Raw genomic sequence first — 21,802 nt, forward strand, 5'->3', positions numbered from 1 at the left:
GAGCGTCCTAGAAGGGTTTAGCCTGAGGCCAACCCTAGTCCATGATTCATTCTTTTAGTTTTCTTGCAAAAGAAACGAGTTTCTTAGTTTCTTGATTTTAGTTTACTATGCAAGAATATATATGACTTGAGGGGGTTTTTTTGCCGCGTTCATTGTTTTGATTATTTTCATGTTAGGGTTTGTCCATACATAGAGAAACATGGAGCATAGTTTCTTGTATTCATTATGTGTCTGAAAGATCTGAATATTTTGTAAATCTCCTTTTGAAATCAATGGAATTGTATAGTGTTTCAAGTTTCATTTATGTTTTTCTTGTAGAATAGATTTACCATGGTTTTAATTGCATCATTGCCGCAATTAATATTATTGACTTTATTTAGATCATATTCTTCGTTATGGAACAAAATGGCAGTGTAATTTGTCAATGACCTTAAAATTCAGCTATACTTTTTTTTTTTATATAAGATAGAATTTCTACTCTAACTTAATCTAAATGTAAATGTGTGTGAAGCTCCCTCCTGAAGACTTAAACCCCGGCCCTTACCCTCCACAATTCACAAGCATTTATACCTGTAGAGTGACTATCACACCAAGGGTGTGCGGTAGTGCTATACTTTTCTTCAATGTAAAGATGTAGAGATATTGGATTGAATCCCCTCATAAATGATTTTTCTTGTTTATCATCTATTATAATATCCAACATCCAGCAAGGGATAATTTTTTTTTTTTAAACAAGATAAAAATTCTACTCTAACCTAATTTAAGCGTATATGTGTGTGAAAACTCCCTCTTGGAGACTTGAACCCCGGTCTTTGCTCTCCACACCCCACAAGTACTTATACTTGTGGAGTGACCATCGCTCCAAAGGTGTGCAGTGGGAGCAATGGATAATTAAAGGTATTGTTTTTCGTTAGTAAAATACATATATTAGGTACTTCCAAAGATGAGGTACATCCTCCAGATCAATGAGAGATTGAGTTTCAATATTTTGGATGTGTCAAAATGAATATGTTAATCAATAAAATTTGGGCACAGCTTCGACGGATCAATCCTTGACAAAGGACTGAAGGGGATAAAAATAGGAGACGGGTCTTTCTGTTGAACTTGAAGGGACGGATAATATGTAGACGGATCGACACCATAGGCGATGTGAATATGACGGTTCGATTTTGCTGAGTATCCGTCATATATGAATAAATTGCAGATCCCAGGTTGCCAGTCATTTGATATGTTTAAATCGACTTTTGCTTTATCTCCACGCAAGCGTGTATACTTGGACTTCTTGCAGCACACGATTGAGAAGACTCCTATATGGAAAGGAACTTGATAAGGAAGTTGTATCCCAAAGGGAAAGGCAATTCTACCCAATATAAATACCCCAGAAACCCTAGATTCTAAGGTATGCACAATATTCTTAACTCTGGCATTCTAGGGTTGAAGAAACAAGATTCTAACTTGACCTTCGGAGGGATTTTGGCCGGCACCACACCGGTACTCTCTTTTAGGTCCTCTATTTTCTTTTCGCAGGTATTGCTTTGGTTTGAGGAGTGCTTGCAACTCACTGGTGATTCTTTCGGCATCATCAAGAACCATCCTTCTACTTCTAAATGAGCCATATGTAATGTGAAACACATCCGCCCTAAGATATCAGATATCGCAAATCAAAAGATAGGCGGCATACATTTTAAATCCTAACGTGCGACAAAAATTACATAAACAATAACAGAAACCATACATTACAATACATTAAACCCTGAGTTCTTTTGTTGACAGCAAAATAATTATGATATCAAAAAAAACCCCACTGGCTTGGGGTAAATGCAATCAGCTATACATGGTACATGCAGTTTACATTATGGTACACAGCCTTCTCACTACCCTAAAGTCTGATAACAACTTTCACAAGTTGGTTCAAAGGCCTATGGTGCTTGATCTTCTGGAAGATGTATACAATTTACAATATAATATTGTACATCTTTGCTTGGCCGCCTTCTCATTCCCCTTCCCCTTGTGCGAAACTCCGTTCAGTTGGTGATCCAGGAACAAATGGAACAAAACCCCGGCCACCAAATACAGGTCGCATGAAGGCATTATCAAACTTACGCCAGTAATAGTGGACTGTGTGTGTAGGGGTGGCCAGGAGTGCACGTATGCTGCCCGGTCGTGGTATATCAAGCTCAGAATCCAGCCCCTCCCCAAGAAGTGGCACAGAGACTGATTTTGGAGTCGATGGATCTGACATCACCATGCTGGTTGTTTGTTTTGAACGAGCCAAGAACCGTATAAGTGGTTTAGTCATCAACCCAAACACCTGACCAGAATTATATATGAAGAGTGATTACCATCATTAATAAACATTTCCTACTTAAAACCCATTCATATAAAATAGATAACTTGACTTTTGTAAATAAAACCTAAACTCTGATCTATAGAACTGCCGCAAAAGCTTAAGGGGAGGGGCTGTTGGTTTTCTGGTTCCCCTCAGGAGCATTATAACTAAGACAACAGCATAGAAAAAGAGGACGCAGCCAATGACGCTGATTTGAACTAAATGGAACAATTATATTCTTGGTACACAAGAATAGTTAACACACTAATAAGTTCTTAACCAAAAGATGAAATAATAGAACAACCACCAAAATGGGAAGCATCGTCATATTCTCTCAAAGTTTCTTTTCATTGTAGACCTAGTCATCTAATTCACAGCAAATTACAAACCCTTGCCATATCAAAAGGTCAAATCACTATGTTAACGTAAATTCATATATATCAAAACTACATAAACAAGTTTGAAAATCAAGGGGCCAACCAGATACGCACAAAAATCAGTGCAGCAGAACAAATGGCTAAAATAATTTTTACTGTTTGACAACCGGTTAAATCCAGTAAAAGCAATTTCATAATCACAAAATAGGCAGGAGATGTTTAGCAAAAAATAGGCAGGAGATGTCTCACCACTGTGCTGAAGAGAACAACAGTTATGGTGCTGGTGATCAAGATTGCATTCGCTCGCAATTGAGTATGCCCTAATCGTGTGAACTGCATTTTGAAAAGTAAAATTTTTACTGAACAATTTCATCTGCACTATCATCTCTCTCTATCTCAAAGGTATGCACTGTTTTATATGAAATTGTAAGCATGTTCTTATTTTAATGAGGATAGTGTAAAGACGAACTGAAGTTTCCCACTGTTCATATTATTCTTAACTTTTTTGTGTGACTTCACATTTGAATTCAAGGTCTTTTGGCCACAAATAAAACAGCATGTCCATATCTTACCTGATTATAAGCGAGTGCCATAGACACAGCACCTCTCATGAGACCAGCCCACCATATTACCACCTACAACAAGAAAATTGTTGGCATGTCTTGGTAGATCAATAAAGTAGGAAAGGAAGAAAATAATACTGTGACAGAAACAGAACACATACTTGCTTCCTGAGGCTGATTTTCTCACTTTGATTTTTTTTAAATAGGTTGATTAAGAATGATAGGGGGAAAACAAAAGCTGCTCTTCCAACCATTATCAGAACTATCAGTATTGAACTCACTGCCACTGATGTTCCAGGACTGCAAAAGGCAAAATCAAGCATGCATGCTCTTACATTTTGTTTGAAAAATACATACAATTATTCCTAATAGCTATTATGTTCCAATAGAACAAGAAATCATAATTGCAAGGACTTGCTAGTATTTAGATAGTACCTGTCACTAACAAATCTCCACTTTTCAATGTCCAAGGCATCCATTCCAACATAAAGGAATATAAAAGTCTCAGCAACAAATGACAGGGTTGCAAAAGCATGCCTGCAATAATTTTAAGACAAAATTGTAGTATTAGGTATATGAAAAATTGACCTTTCTATACACAGATAAATGGGTTCATATGGTCAGAATAACTTCTAAGATCACATACTTGGTAGTAACTCTTGAACCCTCGGTTACATTGTGCCAGGTGTAATGGGACATCACAATCCCACAAAAGAACACAGTGAGAATGCCACTTAAATAGAACAACTGCAGAACAGATCAAATATACCAGTGTCTTAGTTATATGACCAATAATTAGCAATCTATCAAATCTACATAGAGCACTTGAAAATTGGAAAGTGGGGGAAGAAAACAAAGAAATGCCATAAAGCTATTAGAAACCATACTTCAGCCAACATATATGAAAGGTATGCCATGAGCATCATTAGAGCAACTTCTCGATCAGTTGAGTGCCTGAATGTCAGATATAAAATTATTTTAGTCAAATATTATACATGATTCTAACATACTCCTTACCTACAGCAGTTTTTTTTTTTGGGGGGGGGGGGGGGGGGGTGGAGGCCGGGAAGGGGGAGGGGGGAGGGGGTCGGGCTGAAAACTAGGGCACCACTCTACGGATTAGTTATCAGTCACCATAGTCTTTGTCACGAAACAGTTTCAATAAAATTCTTATTTTATGTTTGATTAACTCAACCACTGATCCAACTGACAGACAAGAAGGCACCTTGTTAGTTTGACCAGTCCCCTTTCAACATAGAAAAGTCAAATGAATGATATAATGACCATAAAAGGCATCTTCATACTATGAAGCTTAGTTCAGTTTCAGGAATAACAAACAATGAAATACTATTATCAGAATACTAGTAAATGCAGCGTACCAATGAGCTCTAGCTCAACTAGGACATCCTCCCCAACATCAGGAATTCAAGACCCACCATGTGTGTAAGTTACCAATCAAGCATAATTAAATACTAGAAAATGCAGCATGAGATCATTCCAATTCAGACAACATACCTGCCAAAATATAGCTTTTTGATGATGTAAGCACTTAATAGCCCAGTCTGCACAGGGAAAGAGGTATGTCATACCATAGTAGAATAGCAGATTAGCAGAACAGTCTTAGGTATTTACCCATACATGACTCTGTGTGTGTGTGTGAGAGAGAGAGAGAGACTTACCATTGCCCCTAGCAATGTGCTTGTGACAAACAAATAAAGGAGGTTTCCAGTGAAATGCAAAGCAATTCTGGGGTCAATTTGAGTGACGTCAAAGCTCTGGATCGCATTGAAAAGCACCACAGATGTGGCATCATTTACAACACCCTCCCCAAATACAAGACTGTAGAGTAAAGGTGTCTCATCCTGATTAAGCACCTGCACCATCACATGAGAGGGATTAAGTTTTTAAGAGTCAGTGCATATAACTGTTTGAAAAATCTACTACAATGACAACATCTTCCATACCTGCAATGTGCATACAGAATCCGTTGCAGCAAATATTGCACCAATTGCTGAAAGAATAAATGAATATAATGAGGACCAAATAGAGAACAAAGTTAATAGAAATAGAAAGGAATGACAGAGGCAGTACCTAGATAATCCCCTATGTCCAATGAACCAATATCCAGTTTTTTGAAGATCTGAATGACACCTGAGAGAAGAATCAGAATTTAGCAGTCAGCAAAAGACAATCAAATTTGAAATCACTTAAACTATGTGCTTTTTTGACTAGGACAAACATACTTTAGCCATATCAAATATGTACTTGCAACAAACAGGGTGGAAGATAAATAAACTTGAAAGAAAAAGAATGTATGTATTTATGCTAAGATGCTCATCCATTTTGTCCTAAGCAGCTCACTTAGATAAATTGAACTTTTAAATGTAAATACATCACACTCTTTTCACCCTTTCAAACAAAATGAATTACTAACATAGTGCTTCCATAAACCATCTCTGAATATAAAGACAAAGTGCCTAGACCAAATCAAACATAGATTGCAGAATAAACTGTTAGGATATGAGAATTGCACTCTATACAAAGTGAAATTTGATTATCCAACAATTGAAACACATTCAAATTTATTAATTCCAATAAATAAGCAATGATACTAGTTACTAAGAACCTCCCTAAATGTCCCTAGTTAATTCAACTTAACAAGACTATTTAACGACAGCTAGACATACATTGCTTCCTCTGCTAATATTTTTAGCAGCACATTCTCTAAAATTATAAGGAATTGGAATGTGATTATTTGCAGACTCTGTACCTTCTGGGACATTAGTCTTGCAAATATCAATAAAAATGATCAGTGGCTATCTCCCTTGGCAGGAGATTACTGCTTATGTGACATAGAGAGCGAGTCAGAAGCTTCAATGGGGAACAGAAAGACATCAAATGCTAGCATGCAGTTTCAAGAAAATGTTAGTATGCAATAGGAAAAGTTTCTAAAAAGAATAATTTATTTTTACTTGTTGATTTGAAAAACCATATTAAAGAATTGCAAAATTGCTAGAGCAGTGTTAACTAGGGAGCAAGAAATAGAGTAAATGACAGATCATCATAGATGACTGATTTGATTGAGTAAGAAAAGCAGCTTTTGCAGCCACAATCTATCCTACAACAGAAAGGAATAAACAGCATTTTTTGCAACTGATTCCTGCATATAAATGATATATCTTAAAAGAATATAAAAGTCAAAAAAGAGTGAAACTTATCAGCTCCAAAAATCTGGCTAATTGTGCTTGAGACACAGATTTGTGCTGAGTGGGCTTGCTGGTTAGGTTCAAAGCAAGTTACAATTCATTCCAAGCAGATGCTTCCTCCAACAGATTGGTTAATAATGAATACAGGTGGCTTTCTTACCACTGAAAAAGGGGGTTCAGGTGGTGCTTTGAGGAGACCATGATGGCAACTGCTCATGAATTTGCAGCCGCATTTGGGGCTAGAATTGCATGACAGCATGACTCGGAAGTTTAACACTGGTTAGGTTTTAACTGCTCAGAGAAGCATAAGAAGGTACTTACTACTGACTCCATGAATGCCAGCCATATTTTGAATGTGATAAGATGCATAGCCTAAGAAATTGTACAGGAACTATTGGCTCCCTTAGTAATCTTGTAGATTAGCAATGTTGCTATCTATCAGAGAAGTCATAGCTTGGCGGATATACATTCAATAAATATTACTGTATAGATAGTAGGATAGACAATTTGTGCTTTATAGAGATTCCAAGAAAGCTTTAGTCATCTTTTTTTTTCTTTTTCTTTTTTCTTTATTGATAAAGCTTTAGTCATCTATGTGAAGATATTAGTCTACGGGCAAAAAATATAGGTACAATTCCTTAGGTACAATATACTAGGTTCCCCAATTAAATTCAAACACGTGGTTACATTAACCAATAAAACACAAATAATGTTATCTTTTCCAAGAATACTTATATCCAATGGAACTATGTATTTAACTTTTTTAGAACTATGTCTTAAAATTTAATTAGAGAAACTCATGTCCTGCATCAAATTCAAAAGTTCTTTTTTTCATCCCTAAACTTTTAAAACATTACACTTTCTGTCATTTCGTCCACTTTCATGAATTTTTATCCCACCTGTCTAACTAGGTAGCACAATTTTAGCATTAGAGAATCTAACAAGATCATTACAGTGAAAAAAATAATAATAATAATATGTACACACAAGGTGAAAACATATCTATTTAAATTTGTTTCTGTCCCTAAAGATTGCATCAAATTCAAAAGTTCTTTTTAATACCTAAGCTATTAAAATGTTACACTTTCTCTCCTTTCATCCACTTTTGTTAACTTTTATCCTACCTTTCTAACTATGTACCACTATTTTTAGCAGTAGAGATTCTCACATATCTAACATGATCATTACATTAATAAATAAATAAATAAAACGGCACAAACATGAGGTGAAAACATATGTATTTAAATTTATGTCCCTAAAGTTTGAATCAAATTCAAAAGTTCATTTTTCATCCATAAAATATTAAAACGTTACACTCTCTGTCCTTTTGTCCACTTTTATCCTACCTTTCTAACTAGGTAGGATTAGAGAATCTAACTTGCCTAAAATGATTATTACATTTTAAAAAAAATCGTACATGCATGAGGTGGAAACATATGTATTTAAATTTTTTTTTGTCCCTAAAGTTTGAATCAAATTCAAAAGTTCTTTTTTCATCCGTAAAATAATAAAACGTTACGCTTTCTGTCCTTTGGTCCACTTTTATCTTATCTTTCTAACTAGGTAGCACTATTTTTAGCATTAGAGAATCTGACATTCTAACATGATCATTAATTTTTTTTTTTTTAGAAAAAAAAATCCCATGAGGTGAAAATTGGCATGAAACTATTGGTCACTTGCACGACATGAATGATTTGAAGTTTAGGAACAAAAGAGAAATTTTTTCAATAATGCAGTGGTGAAAAAAGATTTTTAAAGTTTTAAGGACAAAAAGTGCAAGGCTTTCAATAGTTTAGGGACGAAAAACGAACTTCATGCAAACTTGAAGGTTGACAAAAATGTTTAGCCATATATACATTCTTCTAACTATTCATCATTGTATCAATGTCTCTTCTAATAAGATGATGGAACCAAGAAAGTCAACATTTTGAAGAACCCAGACCTCTATAATTACCTCCCTGTGCATGCAACTCTCAGGCAGAAGGCTCAAAACCATCTATCCCAGGCCCTACAAGGTAACATCTTACAGTTATCAGAAAACTTTACTCTGTTGTATCCAGCACCACAATAGGAACTATTTGTTCAGTTATAAGGGTCTCCAGGCCCTACAAGGTAACATCTTACAGTTATCAGAAATCTTTACTCTGTTGTATCCAGCACCACAATAGGAACTATTGTTCAGTCATAAGGGTCTAGGAATCAATGGGTGACCTATAGGTTACCACCAGTCTGGCTTCAGAAGTATTGCTGAAAAGCACGGCATAAAATTAAAAATATTGATAATAAGTCCACATAATTTCGATGTTATCGTCCTTACAAACATCTAATGCAGCAACCAAATCATTTGAGATATGCCACGGTATCCAAAAAATCATCTGATTATTATTTCAGATTCTATCACCAATATGTATACACATGGAAAAGATTATTAACCAAATTATTGTCAAAGGTAAGCAATTGAAAAATAGTAAAATAGAATGACAAAACAATACATATCAAAAAATTTATTTGGAGATAAATCCATTGCCAACACATGAGAGTGCTGTCCAACAGAAAAAGGATGCAGTTTAGCAAACTTGACATATACCTTTTCTTGCCTCTGCACTACTTGAAGGAAAAAAATTATGTAATTAAAAAACACAAATATAATGTTGCTAGATGTACCTAATGATATGATGCCACAGGATATTAATGTACCAACAGCACCAAAGAGAATGATTGTCATAAAGTTTTCAAAAAATCGCTTCTTCTTCACCTGAAACCTGGCAAAAATAACAGAGATCAAGATCATATATTAGAAAGGCTGAAAAAAATATATTAAAAGAATCCATCATTAACATGAGATTAATGGAAGTCATGAAAAGATATAAATTTCAACCATAAAACACACACGCACATTTGGCACTTAGCTTAATGAAAACATGTTGCAACTATGCGTTATTTTCTTATCATGTTGGGTTAACAAATTGATTGTTTTAGAATCTTTATTCATCAGATAAGAACAGAATGGAGAAAAAGGGGGAATTTGTGTGAGCAGGTCAGAGACAATGAGATTGGTAAAGTTAACTGGAACTCATACAGTTCCAAATGATTGGTAAACAGAAACTGTCTGCAAGATCCTAAAATCCTAGACTACTTCAGTTTCTATCATTGCTCAGCCAATATATTGCCTTGTCTATAAATCTTAATTTGATGAAGTTGCCTAATTCAATACTACAAATAGCCAGTTTTGTCGACTGATACCCATTTAAATGAAACATAGCTCATTTAAGAATCAACATGTACTGAGAACTAGTTTCAGATAATGGACATATTAAAGCTGGAACCTGTTAGACATTACATCCTTCTTAATAATCAGTTAAGCATTTGTGTCTAAAATAACTTCTAATTATCAAACATGTCCAATATTCTGATTCTTGTTTCTAACCTTTTATAAAAAATAAAAGATTTATGACATTCCTTTCTACTTTCTACAAGGCATATTCCTCAATTAGATCATTTCCCACAGTGAAATTTAATTGACATCATCCATGATCTTATCTTCTACTTATAACAAGTCTTTCACTTCAAAGTTTATTGGAAAATCAAACTTGATGAGTCAAATTAAGAGAACCTGACTCAGAGTCTCAAACTAAGGCAGTGAAAATGCTGAAACATGTTTTTTGGGTTCCCCAATACCATAGCACCCAAAGATAAGCAAGCTTGAAGGTCACTTGAGTTCTTTCAGAGGAAAAAAAATGCAACTGTAAATGAAATAGTTAGCAAAATAGGCTACCCACCAGAATTTCAAGGCAACCATAGTCAAACACACTTGTAATCTACAACTCCTCCCCCCCCCCCCCCCCCCTTAAATCACTCATAAGCAACAATTGATGCATAAGAAAAAGCATATCAGTCGTATTAAACAACGAATTACAATGCGAGCATTGAATATAAATTAAGAGACTATAAATTTTACCCAGCATTGAATATGATTGGCGGCAGAAGGTATATGAAGAAAAGATCTTCACTAAACACTAAAAGATGCGAGCTTTTCCCACCGCTCACGAGCAAAATAACAATTCCAGTACACACACCCTGCAGCCAATACAACATAAAAACAAAAACAAAAAATCCAGATTAAACACTTGCATAACTAACTCTACCAATGCCTAAACTAACATAATAACTAACTCAAAAGCCAATATCTCTATAAAACTCACAATCACAAGGGCAGTGATTGACTCGTTAACCCAACGATTCTCCTCGAGAAGATGGCCGATCACAATACACGCGCAGAGGAGTGCCACGAAGAGGTTCATGGAGACCACAGAGGCGTGATCAGACGTGGATAGCGATTGCAACTTCGACACAGCATAGCTCAATTCGATCCCCATTGTTTTGTTCCACCAATTTAGTACACAATCAATCTAAGTTATATTATATATATATATACTTAATTTCAATTATAGAAGACTTCGATTTCCTTTAATAGCCAATAATTAATAGTATCTATGTCTCCGAGCTGTCCATATCTTCAAAATTTCGGATCTCAGTAATCAAACAAGCTCTGCATTCAAATAAACCAAACAAATTAAGCGAACTTCTTTGTATATTCAATCTCAGAATTGAAAAATACGAAATGCTTCAACGCGGTAAAATAAAAAGCTAAAACGCACTTTTCAAAAATAAATAACAAATTTTGAGCAAAAATAAGAAAAGAAATGAAAATTACAACAGTGAATTGTTTGGTTGCTGAGAAAATGTAGGAAACATAACGATCTCTGCCTATGTTTAGGTGAAACCTTTCTACCGTCCAAAAAAAAAAAAAAAAAACTCCAAAATTGAAAATTCGTTTTCTTTTGCTTCTCTCTCAGGAACCAAACAACCGCGAAGGATCGTTTCTGTCTGAGTTTAGGTGAAACCTTTCTACTGACCGAATAAACAAAAACAACATAAAAAATTCAAAAAAAAAAAAACTCCAAAATTTATTTTCTTTTGCTTTTCTTAGTAACCAAACAACCGCGAAGAATCGTTTCGTTTCGGTTACGTAGCTGAGAAAGGTAAAACGCTTACCGAAGAAAGTGCTTGGGAGGTGTACATGCAGAGAGAGAAGAGAAGGCAACGAAGCTTTGGAAATCGGATAAGAAGCAAAACGAAGACAGAGGATTCGAAAAACAGAGCAGGAGAGAGAGAGAGAGAGAGAGAGCTCGCAATCAACCAATCAATCAATCAATCAATCTCTGGTTCGAAATCCTCGCTGAATGCTAACAAAAGATCTACGGCTCTACTATTTTTGTTTCCACAAAAAATAAGAAAATGCCACAAAAATTTTCTGTATTATATATCATATAGCTCTCAAAGCTCAGGCTCGCCAAAATTTATACGTCTGTCTCTGTGTGTGTGTGTGTGTGTTTATATACAGAGAGAGAGAGAGAGAGAGAGAGAGAGAAAGAAAGAAGGAGAGACACGGAGATTCACTAATCTATTTTAACTGCAAGGTTAGGTGATAAGCAAAGTTTATTAAAGAGAGAGAGAGAGAGAGAGAGAGAGAAATCTCTGGAAGGAGAGAGAGAATTGAAGAAAGTGGTTAGAGAGAGAGATTCACGGGACAGACAAAGATGAGAAAGCGAATGAGGGGACAGAAACGAAATGAAATGGTGGTAATAATAATTGAATATACTTACGTGGATCTCTCTTCCTCACCGTTAGATTTGCCAGATGTCATCTTCCTCTCTGTTCCCTGTTCCCTGTTCCCTGACCCTTACTTTTATTTTCGCGCTATACTACACTACGTATGGTACATAGAAGCGTAGAAAAAATATATATATATATATATATTATTACATTATTATAATATTTACGTCATTAAATGTTTTTTTATACTAATTAATAATTATAGCCACCTCAAAAAATAAATTTAATAATGATAGATATGGTAGGATTTCAACGTTGAATTAACTTTGATCTCATCTCCTACCCTTTATATATGTGTTTACGTTTCTTTAAAAAAAAAAAAAAACTTTTGACACAATGTTATTAATATTATCATAGCATCAAATTATCAATATATAATTCTTTTTTAATAAAAGATTTTAGATAGGATAAAATTTTAACCAATAATACCTACGTCGTTATTATTACTTTTATCATCAAGCTGCATTATAGTGTTAAATTTTCAATGTAGTCGTCAATAGTTAAATAAGAGATATGAGATTCAATTTTTATCTATAACCGATTAATGTTTTGATTGGATAGTAGAAAACAAAATTGTCAGAAATGGACGTCATAAATTGAAACTCTATCCATACTAAAAAATTATCAATAATTTTTGTTTTTATAGGTAGGATAAAATTTCAACTTATGACATAAGTTTCATGATTATTGCTCTTATCATCAAATTAAGACAATCTATTTTGAGAAATATTACATCCACAACACTTTCATAACAAATTAAAAGAGGTAAGTTGTTGTTGGTTTTAATTTAAATCTACTATTAAAATTACTTTTTTACTGACTAGTAACAACTCATAACGACCTGCCAATTATAATTTGTTTCTATGAAAATGTTTTGGACATTACATTTCTCATCTATTTTTTATGTAAACAGAATTTAAACCCTAAATCTTTTGTTCAACAACAAAATATTTTTTCAATTGAACTAACTGAAACCTACATATTTTATATAGAAGTTAAAAATTTAAGATTATTAACAAGTATAATGACATAATATATATATATATATTTGCTGAGATTATTTGTTGTAATATTGGTGCATAATTAAAATTATGTTAGTATTAAATCCAGTTGAAAATCATGTTATTCCAATCATAGCAAATAGTGTCATAAATTGTGAAAAATATTTTGTATCTAACATTAATCTAAAATTATCCAAGTCTTTCCACACTTTGACTGAAAGAAGTTGAAACATAAAACATAACTCCTAACTTTTATTTCCTGAAACGATAGAACTCCTAAATTTTCAACACGTGATACTTGTTTACTAAATATGAACGAGAATTTTTAGTTAAAATTATTTATATATGGATCACATAAAGATAAAGCTTAAAATATTTTGGTATTAAGTAAATTTAAGAAAACATACCTTCTTCAAATAATTTTTTTCGTTATTTTTATTCTCTCACCTCAAATATAGGAAAAGAAGACCGCTAAAGTGAGATTCTAATGAAAGTATATATTGCTATTACCAACCAAGTGGAGAGATTGTTGCTAGATTCTTGCACTGGTTGTGTTCTATTTCCTTGTTTTCTTATCTCCATCTCCTCCTGTTTTGTAGACCAAACACTCCTGTTTACTTTCTAAAAATAAGAAAAACAAAAAGGCAGTGGGATCCATGCATGAATCATGGCATAATTGGCTTTAAAGCAAGCTGCATCTGATTGACAATAAATGAATGACAATGCTAACAGTTATTGTCAATGTGGAGGTCAAGAGCTTCCCAGATTAGCTGTATTATACTGCTCTTTTTATTTTAATTTTTTTTAGAGTTTCAACTTATAATATTTACTGTTAATAATAACTCTTTATTATTAGACCCAAATTTCAATTGGTTTTTGGATTAGGCGAAAATTAAACCGGATCTCTTATTCAACCATGAGAAACTATAATACCTTTAAAAGTAACAAATCTCCACATTCCACTAAAAAAATTATCAAAAAAAATTGATTGAACTATACATATATGCTCAAATTACATAGTTTATTATTATTTTTTTGTCATAAAAAATTAAAAAAATAAATAAAAGAGAGAGAGAGAGACGTTAAATTTTTGTAAAACCTAGCAAAGAAAACTAAAAGAAGCATACCCTTAAACTTAATTTATAATAAATCAAAGGGTGTTCCGGACTGAAATGCCACTAGACATATTATAGGCAATGGGCAGGTTACAAATATTTTTATCCTTTTAAATTTAATATTAATCTAGGGAGAGTCAAGAAAGAAGAAGAATTTCACATACTTAGATGTTGACATGGTGTCACTTTACCGCTCCATGCATGATTTTATTTTATTTATTGCTTTAAAATATAGATAGCGTGTAAAGAAAAGATGCGGCATGTAAGTAATACTATAAAATATGCTATTATTATTAGACTATCAGTTTAGCCTATACGTGATTATTAATTTGGCAATAGGTCTAGATTGTACAATATTTTGTTACTTTTTTTTTCAAATTTATAATAGTTTGACATAATTTGTGAACTTATGATTAGTGTATAATAAAAACTATGTCAGTGATAAACCGGGAAAAATAGTAGTTTTACCTTAATTTCTTAACAATGTTGCCAAACATCCATATTTTCAAATCATGCAGCAAAATACCTTTATTTTGGAACTTGTTATTAGGCAAAAATCGACATTCCTAATGTCAAGTTTAGCATAAAATTTTCAAAAAAATTTAAGCAAAAGAATGCACATAAAACTTAACATTGTTAATATCAAATTTCAGGCAGAACTCAATCTCAACAATGTCAAATTTCAAAACAAGAGTATTTTACTACGTAGTGGGCTATTTGACTACCTAGTTCAAAAATTAAGTTTTTTATTTGGAAAAAATTAATGTTAAATAGCCATTTTCCCATGATAAATCATAAACCCAATCGAGTGATATTATCCCATAGTACTAAATCATGTCAATAATAATAAAGTTTCACCTGCCTCTATGATGAGGCAAGTAACGTGAATAATTAGGTAAATAACCTGTGAGGTTGATAAATGATAAGGATCACGGTATTACAATCCAAGTTCTTTTGCCTTTTCTTTTGTCAAATTACAAATTTACAACCTTTAACTAAAATGGACAACAAATCATTGTTTTTATGTGGTCCAAATCAACTGGCGCCACCACCCAATGCTATGCATATCAATTCCTCTCCCCACGTCTTAATCATTGTTGCCCACAGCCACAACTATAATAATTAAATAGTTAGATCAAAAAATCACAGAAAACTTGAGAACATGCATTAATTTTGATTTTGATTCTTTCTTGCTAATGGATTTATGAAACTATTTGGCCAAATGTGTTAAACATCCTTGCCTTTCCACGTATACAAGTGGGTTGGAATCTTTTCTAGCATAGAAAATTTGGTCAAGTTAGGATATACAAGCTGGCCATTTTGACACAAATATATAACAAAGAAAAAAAAATGGTACAAGTAGTTGAAAAGTACTAATACTATAACATATGATCTTTCGAGAATTCATAATATACATTTTGTAATTTTAAAATATATACTTAAAGCATTTAACAGCAATGATGATATGGGTTTGATGTTGGAGTTTTATCAATCAATAGCATTGATTTACATTTATTGACATGATCACTAAAGTTTTGTACACGTTCCATTAATTTAATATTAGTGCAGATAAATCTGATATGCTTTTTCTCTGCAGATCTTCCCTAGCATTATTGTAGGGCAACATGTATATCAATAATACATGGTGATGTTGATAAACCTAGCATGTGATTGTGAACTAAGGAGCTTCTGTCCATAGCATGTTACCAAGAAACATGTATGTCAAAAAATTAGCTGAGACTATGTCAGTCTTAAAACATTTTTCCCTTTTCGATTGTGGTATTGGGTATGAATTAATTGAACAGTCATTTTCATTTTTGTCTGCTACTTTTTTTCTATTTGGCAAGTTAAGTTTACTGTCAATTCCTGTAATAGAAGTGATGAAATCAAAGTACACTTTGATAGGCATCTCATAGATTCCTTTACAATTTCTCTAAAAGAGAGATCATAAGATTGATGAAACACTATAAAACACTTACTACTAGTCTTTTATGTTTTCAATCCTATGTTACTTTTCTGTGTAATGTCTGGTTTACTAGTTTGATCTAAGGAAAACTTTGCAAGAATATGGCATGAAAAGTTGCATGAAGACAACATGGTAAATGAAGATGCTATTGCTATATATAGGAATAGGGATAGGATAGGAATATTGTTGCAGAAAGAGAATATAGAATGGTTGTATGGTTTATGGAGGAGATCTTAGGAATAAGGACAAGTTGTGCTAATTGAATATGTCTTTTCCTCCAACATCTTATCCACCAATGTCGAGCTGATTTTGTCCCTGGACAAAGGACCACTGATGATAATTAAAGTTCAAGAAATCTTTACGTTAAAAAGTCAAAGTAGATTCATTAGTTGCAAATTTTGGTCTAGACTATCTAGAGAAAGCTTTTGACAGATTAGAATGTTGTTCATTCATGATATCTTAATGTCATATATAATTTTTTATTGAGCTTACATCTTTTTTCGGATTACTTATGTCCCTAGCATGGGTGAAACTGTGAAAGGTTTTTGCAATCACACTACTAGAATACCAAATATATAATCATCAATAACAAGCACCAAAAAACGCTTCACAGACAATCCTTTCAAAAACCCAAAAGCAGTAAAGAATTCACCATCTCTCTTTATATTTTCCTTCTACTCATCAAGGGCTAGCTTCACTGCCTCTTCTCTCACCTCTGCTTTAACCACCTGTCTCACTCTCACTCTCATCAACTCCTCCAATGAAAGCACCCAATTCCTCCTTACAACACTAACTCAACATCCATATCCCCCTTCTTCAATACTTGTAAATGAAACCCTTTCAATGCCTCAACTCTCAAGCACTAACCAACAAAAATCCATCATAATTATCAATTAATAGCTGCCATTGATTGATCAAAGTTCTTTACGTGTTCCATTACTTAAATTTGAGTACTGCTAGAGTCAAAACTATGTTGCAAATATTTTACAAATTGTTGATGTGGCATGCTCCACACCAGCTATTAAATACATGCATTATTGTACAATAACAGCTAAGACTACATTACTCTTCCAATGGCTACCCATTTTGAAGAAGACCTTGCTAGTTTATGTTCAAGAAGTTTTAGGACCGAGTATCAAATTCAAACCATGTCATGGACATAACATTTATTAATTTCCACAATTAAATGTTTGCAAAAAATTAAAAATTCCAAACATGCGTAACTAAATGAATTTCACTAATCAGTAAAAACTATTGTCTGTAAATCACATTTATCACTTTTTGTTAAAATTGTAACATGGTAGGGTGCTTCTAACTGTACACTGCAATGCTGTTACAGGTATGAAAGGAGAGAAAAATATATATATGGACAAATTTTCATGATGGTAACAGAATTTGCTTTAAATGCAGTATCTATACATGCATGTGGTTAAGTCCAAAGCTCTGTACTTGTTTGTTCAGAAATCTTTCCCCTTGACAAGTATCTTTCATATGCTTGCCTCAATCCTCCTTCCTTAAATCTTCAATGAGCTTCAATAGCTCATCTCTCATTGTCATCTCCAAAGATGCATTAACTTGCCCCTCTAGAGCAGAAATCCAGTTGCTCTCCTTGCCCTTCTTTTTACTTGAATGCCATTGACAGATTACTTTGGCAATGGCAATGACATAAAGTCCACAGTCATATCCATTCGTTTGTTGTGGTGTATCACATTCTATAAAGGCAGGTTCAGCATCAGCAACTGCCACAGCTTTGGCAGTTGCACCCACATCTCTCTTTTTCTTCATTCTACCTTTGGGTGTAGATGATGATGCTGTGTATGGTTTGGCAGTTGGGCCCATAAATCCCTTGACAGCCTCGTAAAGCTTCATAGCATGAGAATTATTTACTCCCTCCATGCTATCATGATGTGAAAATGTATTGCTACTCCTATCATAAACAAGCAAACTCCAATGTGTACCACTATCACCGCCACTCAGATCATCATTGTCGTTCACAGTGAATAGAACCAATTTCTTGCTTGATAATTTGAGGGGTTCTATGATATCTTTGAGAGCCTCCTCTTTGCAATTAGCAAGCCAGAAAGACACCGAAGGTGGAACAAGAAGGATATCATTCGAGTCACATGAGGAAGACAGGTAACCAAAGTAGAATGCAATTATTTGATCATTGAGATAATAGGGTCCTTCCAGAATATCCAAATCTGACACTCTCAAAACAATATCTTCATATGTCAGAACCTCTTTGTCATTCATGATTATGATTCTGCAAATAACAATAGACATGTTACATGCATCATAAGAAGCAACATTCACAAGAAACACAACTCAATATATGCCTCTCTCAAATGGAATACATGTAAAGGAACAATTTTAACCTTTAGGATTTCACAAATTCACAATGGCAGATCATGTGTCACATGTCAATATGATCTGTAAAAAACTTTTAAAATGTGGCCATGCCAAAAGAGGAAAAATATGAAATAAAAATGCTGGCAAATGAGGATTGGCAACAAGCCACTTGTTTCCAATTGGATTAGCGCACATCAAATACCAAATTAGTACAGAAACACTTAAAACAGTTTGAAACAAAGGGTAGCAATCCTTATGATGGATGGTAACCCAATGAATACCAATGGGAAGAGGAGGGAAAAAAAACAGAAAAAACATATTTTTTGAACAAATAACTTGGGGACTTTTAGACCAAGGGTTCAAAAGTAGAATTAAGGTTGTAAAGGAAGTTTGATGGTGCAGTGGGAAGAGAGATAATAAAAATAAGATAGTGAGACCAAAAAAAAATTCAAGAAGCAGAAGTAACAAGAGACTATGTAGCCATGGCCAAAAAATACTATACATTTTACTGTAAATCAACTATTATTTTGTCCATTTATCCATAAGGGAAAAAACTATAATTTTTTTCCCCTTTTGGATACGGTGAACTCATTTTTAACACTACAAGATTTTATCAGCATACAAAAGCTATCCATAAACAAAATTAATAAGTATGACTAAAATAGAGCCTACTCAAGAGATATCTAAATCTAATAGACTAGAATGAGATCTACAAAAAGTTAAACACATTTTTTGGAATTTTGACAAATATTCATATCAAGCTTGATTACAGAAGTACAATTAAAGGGGGAAAAACTAAAAGTAAATTTCTGTACAAGATTTCTTCTGTATTGTCACAGAATAAAGAAAGCTTCAGACCTCATTATTTTAATTTTTTTTATAAGTAAATTTTACACCTCCTACACATTGCTGAGACTTTGAAATTCTTTGAGAGACAAAATTTGAAAATACATGCCACCACCCAAATTGGATTAGTAAAAGGAAATTTCATACCAATCCTAAACCTGACATTAAAATGCACTAACTAAACTTGACCCAATATTAATACAAACATGACCAGCATATTAATGCCAATCCTATTGGCTGAGTTCAAAGCATACCATAAAACAAAAGCCTAAACCCAGAAAACCTCAAACTTGGGTGCTCCGAACACCTATTCTAAGAATCAAAACTTTTTACTTTTGTCCCATAACCAAGGATAACCTAACACTCATGTAACTCAAGAAACTATTGATCCCACTTCAAAGAGGTTCCAAAGAACTTATCAGGAAAAAAAAAAAAAATAGAGGTTCTAAATAACTTACATGCATAAAACAACTTAAATATAAAATTCCTAAGAAGGTGCATTCGCTTAAAACAACATAGATTGTCACATTCACAAAAATCAAATTATTATTGAAACAGGGCCAACAAGGCTTATGTCCATGTTGCCTTCGACTTTCAATCTTTTCTATTCTGGGAACTGCTTAGACTTCTTGGATTCATTGAACTTTCGATAGTTTTTTCTGCTATTTTACTTCTTTTTTGTTTCTTTGGGGGTTTCACCACCTTTTTTGCGCTTTTTAATTAAAAACTATTAATTAAGAAAAGGGGTTTTTTCTTTTAGGTACTAAACAAAAAAATCAAGCCACAATAAATTCAACCTAGTAAAGTACATGCCAAACGATACTCACGTAAAATTACAATTCAATCCAACCAACCCAATTCAAAACATTTCAGTATTCTGAAGCTGCTCTTATGCTAACTGGCCACAGTTCCGGCCATTTGAGAAATCATTTGACTCACCTAGAAAGCCAAAAATCTTGAATTTTATAAGAATTGAGTTAATGGACTACCATATTTATATGAAGTATACTTACCAAAAACTATATCTATGCTAATTACCACAAGATTCTCAGCCCAAAAAATGGTTCCTCTCTAATTACTAGAATTCTCGAAAGGTGATCGACTCAAATATGGCCCCTGACAGATATGGGGACTTAACAGGACAATAACCATTCTGTTTAAGGAAATCCATTAGCAACTAAACCCAATTCAGATCACAGGACAGCCATGAACACTAGCTTTCATTCTAAACATCTTCGGCTTCCAAGCCAATCTCAATAATTTTATAATGAAATTTCTAATCATAACCTGCACAGATATCACTGAAATAATTTAATACAAATTACCAAAACATGGTCAAACCAATTATCATTTCAACCCGAAATTCAATGCCTATGTTGATACTACACATCACATATGAATACATTAATCATAATCAAACCATAGAAATATCAGATGGGTTTATAGATAATTGCCAGAATTTTACACAGCCACAACCTGAAAATCATTTTACATCATTGAAGTGTACTAAACATGCATACATACATAATTAGTCAACGAAATAAAATACCTAAAAAAAACAATTTTTAATGAAACCCATGAAAAACCCATAAGGAAAAATCAATTGGGTCTAATAAATTTAACAAAACTTTGAAACAAAATCTAAGAATTTTGATTTTCTGAAAAATTAAGGTAACTCGGTTATAACAAGTACCTGAAGTTTTGATGTCTGAATTCAGGAGCTACATAAGCGGCGTCGATTTGGTACGGACAAGAATTCACGTTTTCAAAGGCTTGGCTATTGAGAGAGAGAGAGAGAGAGAGAGTGAAGCTAAAGGAGGCTATTTAAGAAGATATTATCTTTGCCGCCATATAATATAATATAATATTATATTGTTGATATATATTTATATTTATATTTCTTTTCGTAATTGATTTGGGTCTAATTTTCTAATTTTTAAGTGGTTTAATTATAAGTACTTTATTTTGTAATTGTAACTGAATTGACACCTTTTTATATATGAAGTATTTGGAGGTTTAAGGAGAAAAGAGTTCGAGCTGCTAGGTTAATAGTATGTTGTAATTATTTTTATAAAAAAAAATTTATTATTATTAATGTTTAGTTTTTCATTTAGGCTCTGTTTGTTTCAATAATGATGTTTTCTAGAAAATGAGTCATTTTCTAAAAAGCATTTTCTATAAAACTATCTCATTTTCCAATGTTTGGTAGCAACTTTAAATAAGTTGAAAACAATCTCTTAACTTCCCTTATTTAGCTTGCTATGAGATAGAGTTGTTTTCCAAAAAAATTTAATGGAAAACAATCTCTAAAAATAAGTCATACTTTTTATATTGACCAAAGATAGTTTTCCTTTGACTCATATTTTTTTATGCT

At 33.3% G+C, this 21,802-nt stretch overlaps 2 protein-coding genes across 2 annotated transcripts; both read right to left on the reverse strand.

Moving 5' to 3' along the window:
- Positions 1 to 1,654: 1,654 nt before the first annotated feature.
- Positions 1,655 to 12,108, reverse strand: LOC142626941 (sodium/hydrogen exchanger 2-like). Its single transcript, XM_075800688.1, has 15 exons — positions 11,531 to 12,108; positions 10,678 to 11,024; positions 10,434 to 10,552; positions 9,140 to 9,237; positions 5,361 to 5,420; positions 5,234 to 5,280; positions 4,949 to 5,143; positions 4,785 to 4,831; positions 4,157 to 4,223; positions 3,916 to 4,016; positions 3,705 to 3,806; positions 3,431 to 3,569; positions 3,279 to 3,341; positions 2,956 to 3,039; positions 1,655 to 2,311 (listed from the first exon to the last, which is right to left on the reverse strand). Exons 2-15 carry the CDS (start codon positions 10,849 to 10,851, stop codon positions 1,994 to 1,996), a joined length of 1,614 nt encoding a protein of 537 aa, XP_075656803.1. The 5' UTR covers positions 10,852 to 11,024; positions 11,531 to 12,108; the 3' UTR covers positions 1,655 to 1,993.
- Positions 12,109 to 17,453: 5,345 nt separating this feature from the next.
- LOC142627269 (NEDD8-specific protease 1-like) lies at positions 17,454 to 21,260 on the reverse strand. The gene is made up of 2 exons (XM_075801092.1): positions 21,122 to 21,260; positions 17,454 to 18,496 (listed from the first exon to the last, which is right to left on the reverse strand). The coding sequence occupies exon 2, from the start codon at positions 18,484 to 18,486 to the stop codon at positions 17,734 to 17,736; it is 753 nt and encodes a 250-aa protein (XP_075657207.1). The 5' UTR covers positions 18,487 to 18,496; positions 21,122 to 21,260; the 3' UTR covers positions 17,454 to 17,733.
- Between the last annotated feature and the right edge of the window lie 542 nt (positions 21,261 to 21,802).

Source organism: Castanea sativa, chromosome 3 (assembly GCF_040712315.1).
Source record: "Castanea sativa cultivar Marrone di Chiusa Pesio chromosome 3, ASM4071231v1".
Taxonomy (NCBI): domain Eukaryota; kingdom Viridiplantae; phylum Streptophyta; class Magnoliopsida; order Fagales; family Fagaceae; genus Castanea; species Castanea sativa.

What these genes read in the sequence shown, in the direction of transcription:
- LOC142626941 (XM_075800688.1), bottom strand. Translation starts at nt 10,851, where the DNA reads ATGGGGATCGAATTGAGCTATGCTGTGTCGAAGTTGCAATCGCTATCC. An exon ending in AAAAAGCTATATTTTGGCAG is followed by an intron (nt 4,224 to 4,784) that starts GTATGTTGTCTG and finishes TCTGACATTCAG; the next exon opens with GCACTCAACTGATCGAGAAG. An exon ending in GGTTCAAGAGTTACTACCAA is followed by an intron (nt 3,807 to 3,915) that starts GTATGTGATCTT and finishes AAATTATTGCAG; the next exon opens with GCATGCTTTTGCAACCCTGT.
- LOC142627269 (XM_075801092.1), bottom strand. Translation starts at nt 18,486, where the DNA reads ATGAATGACAAAGAGGTTCTGACATATGAAGATATTGTTTTGAGAGTG.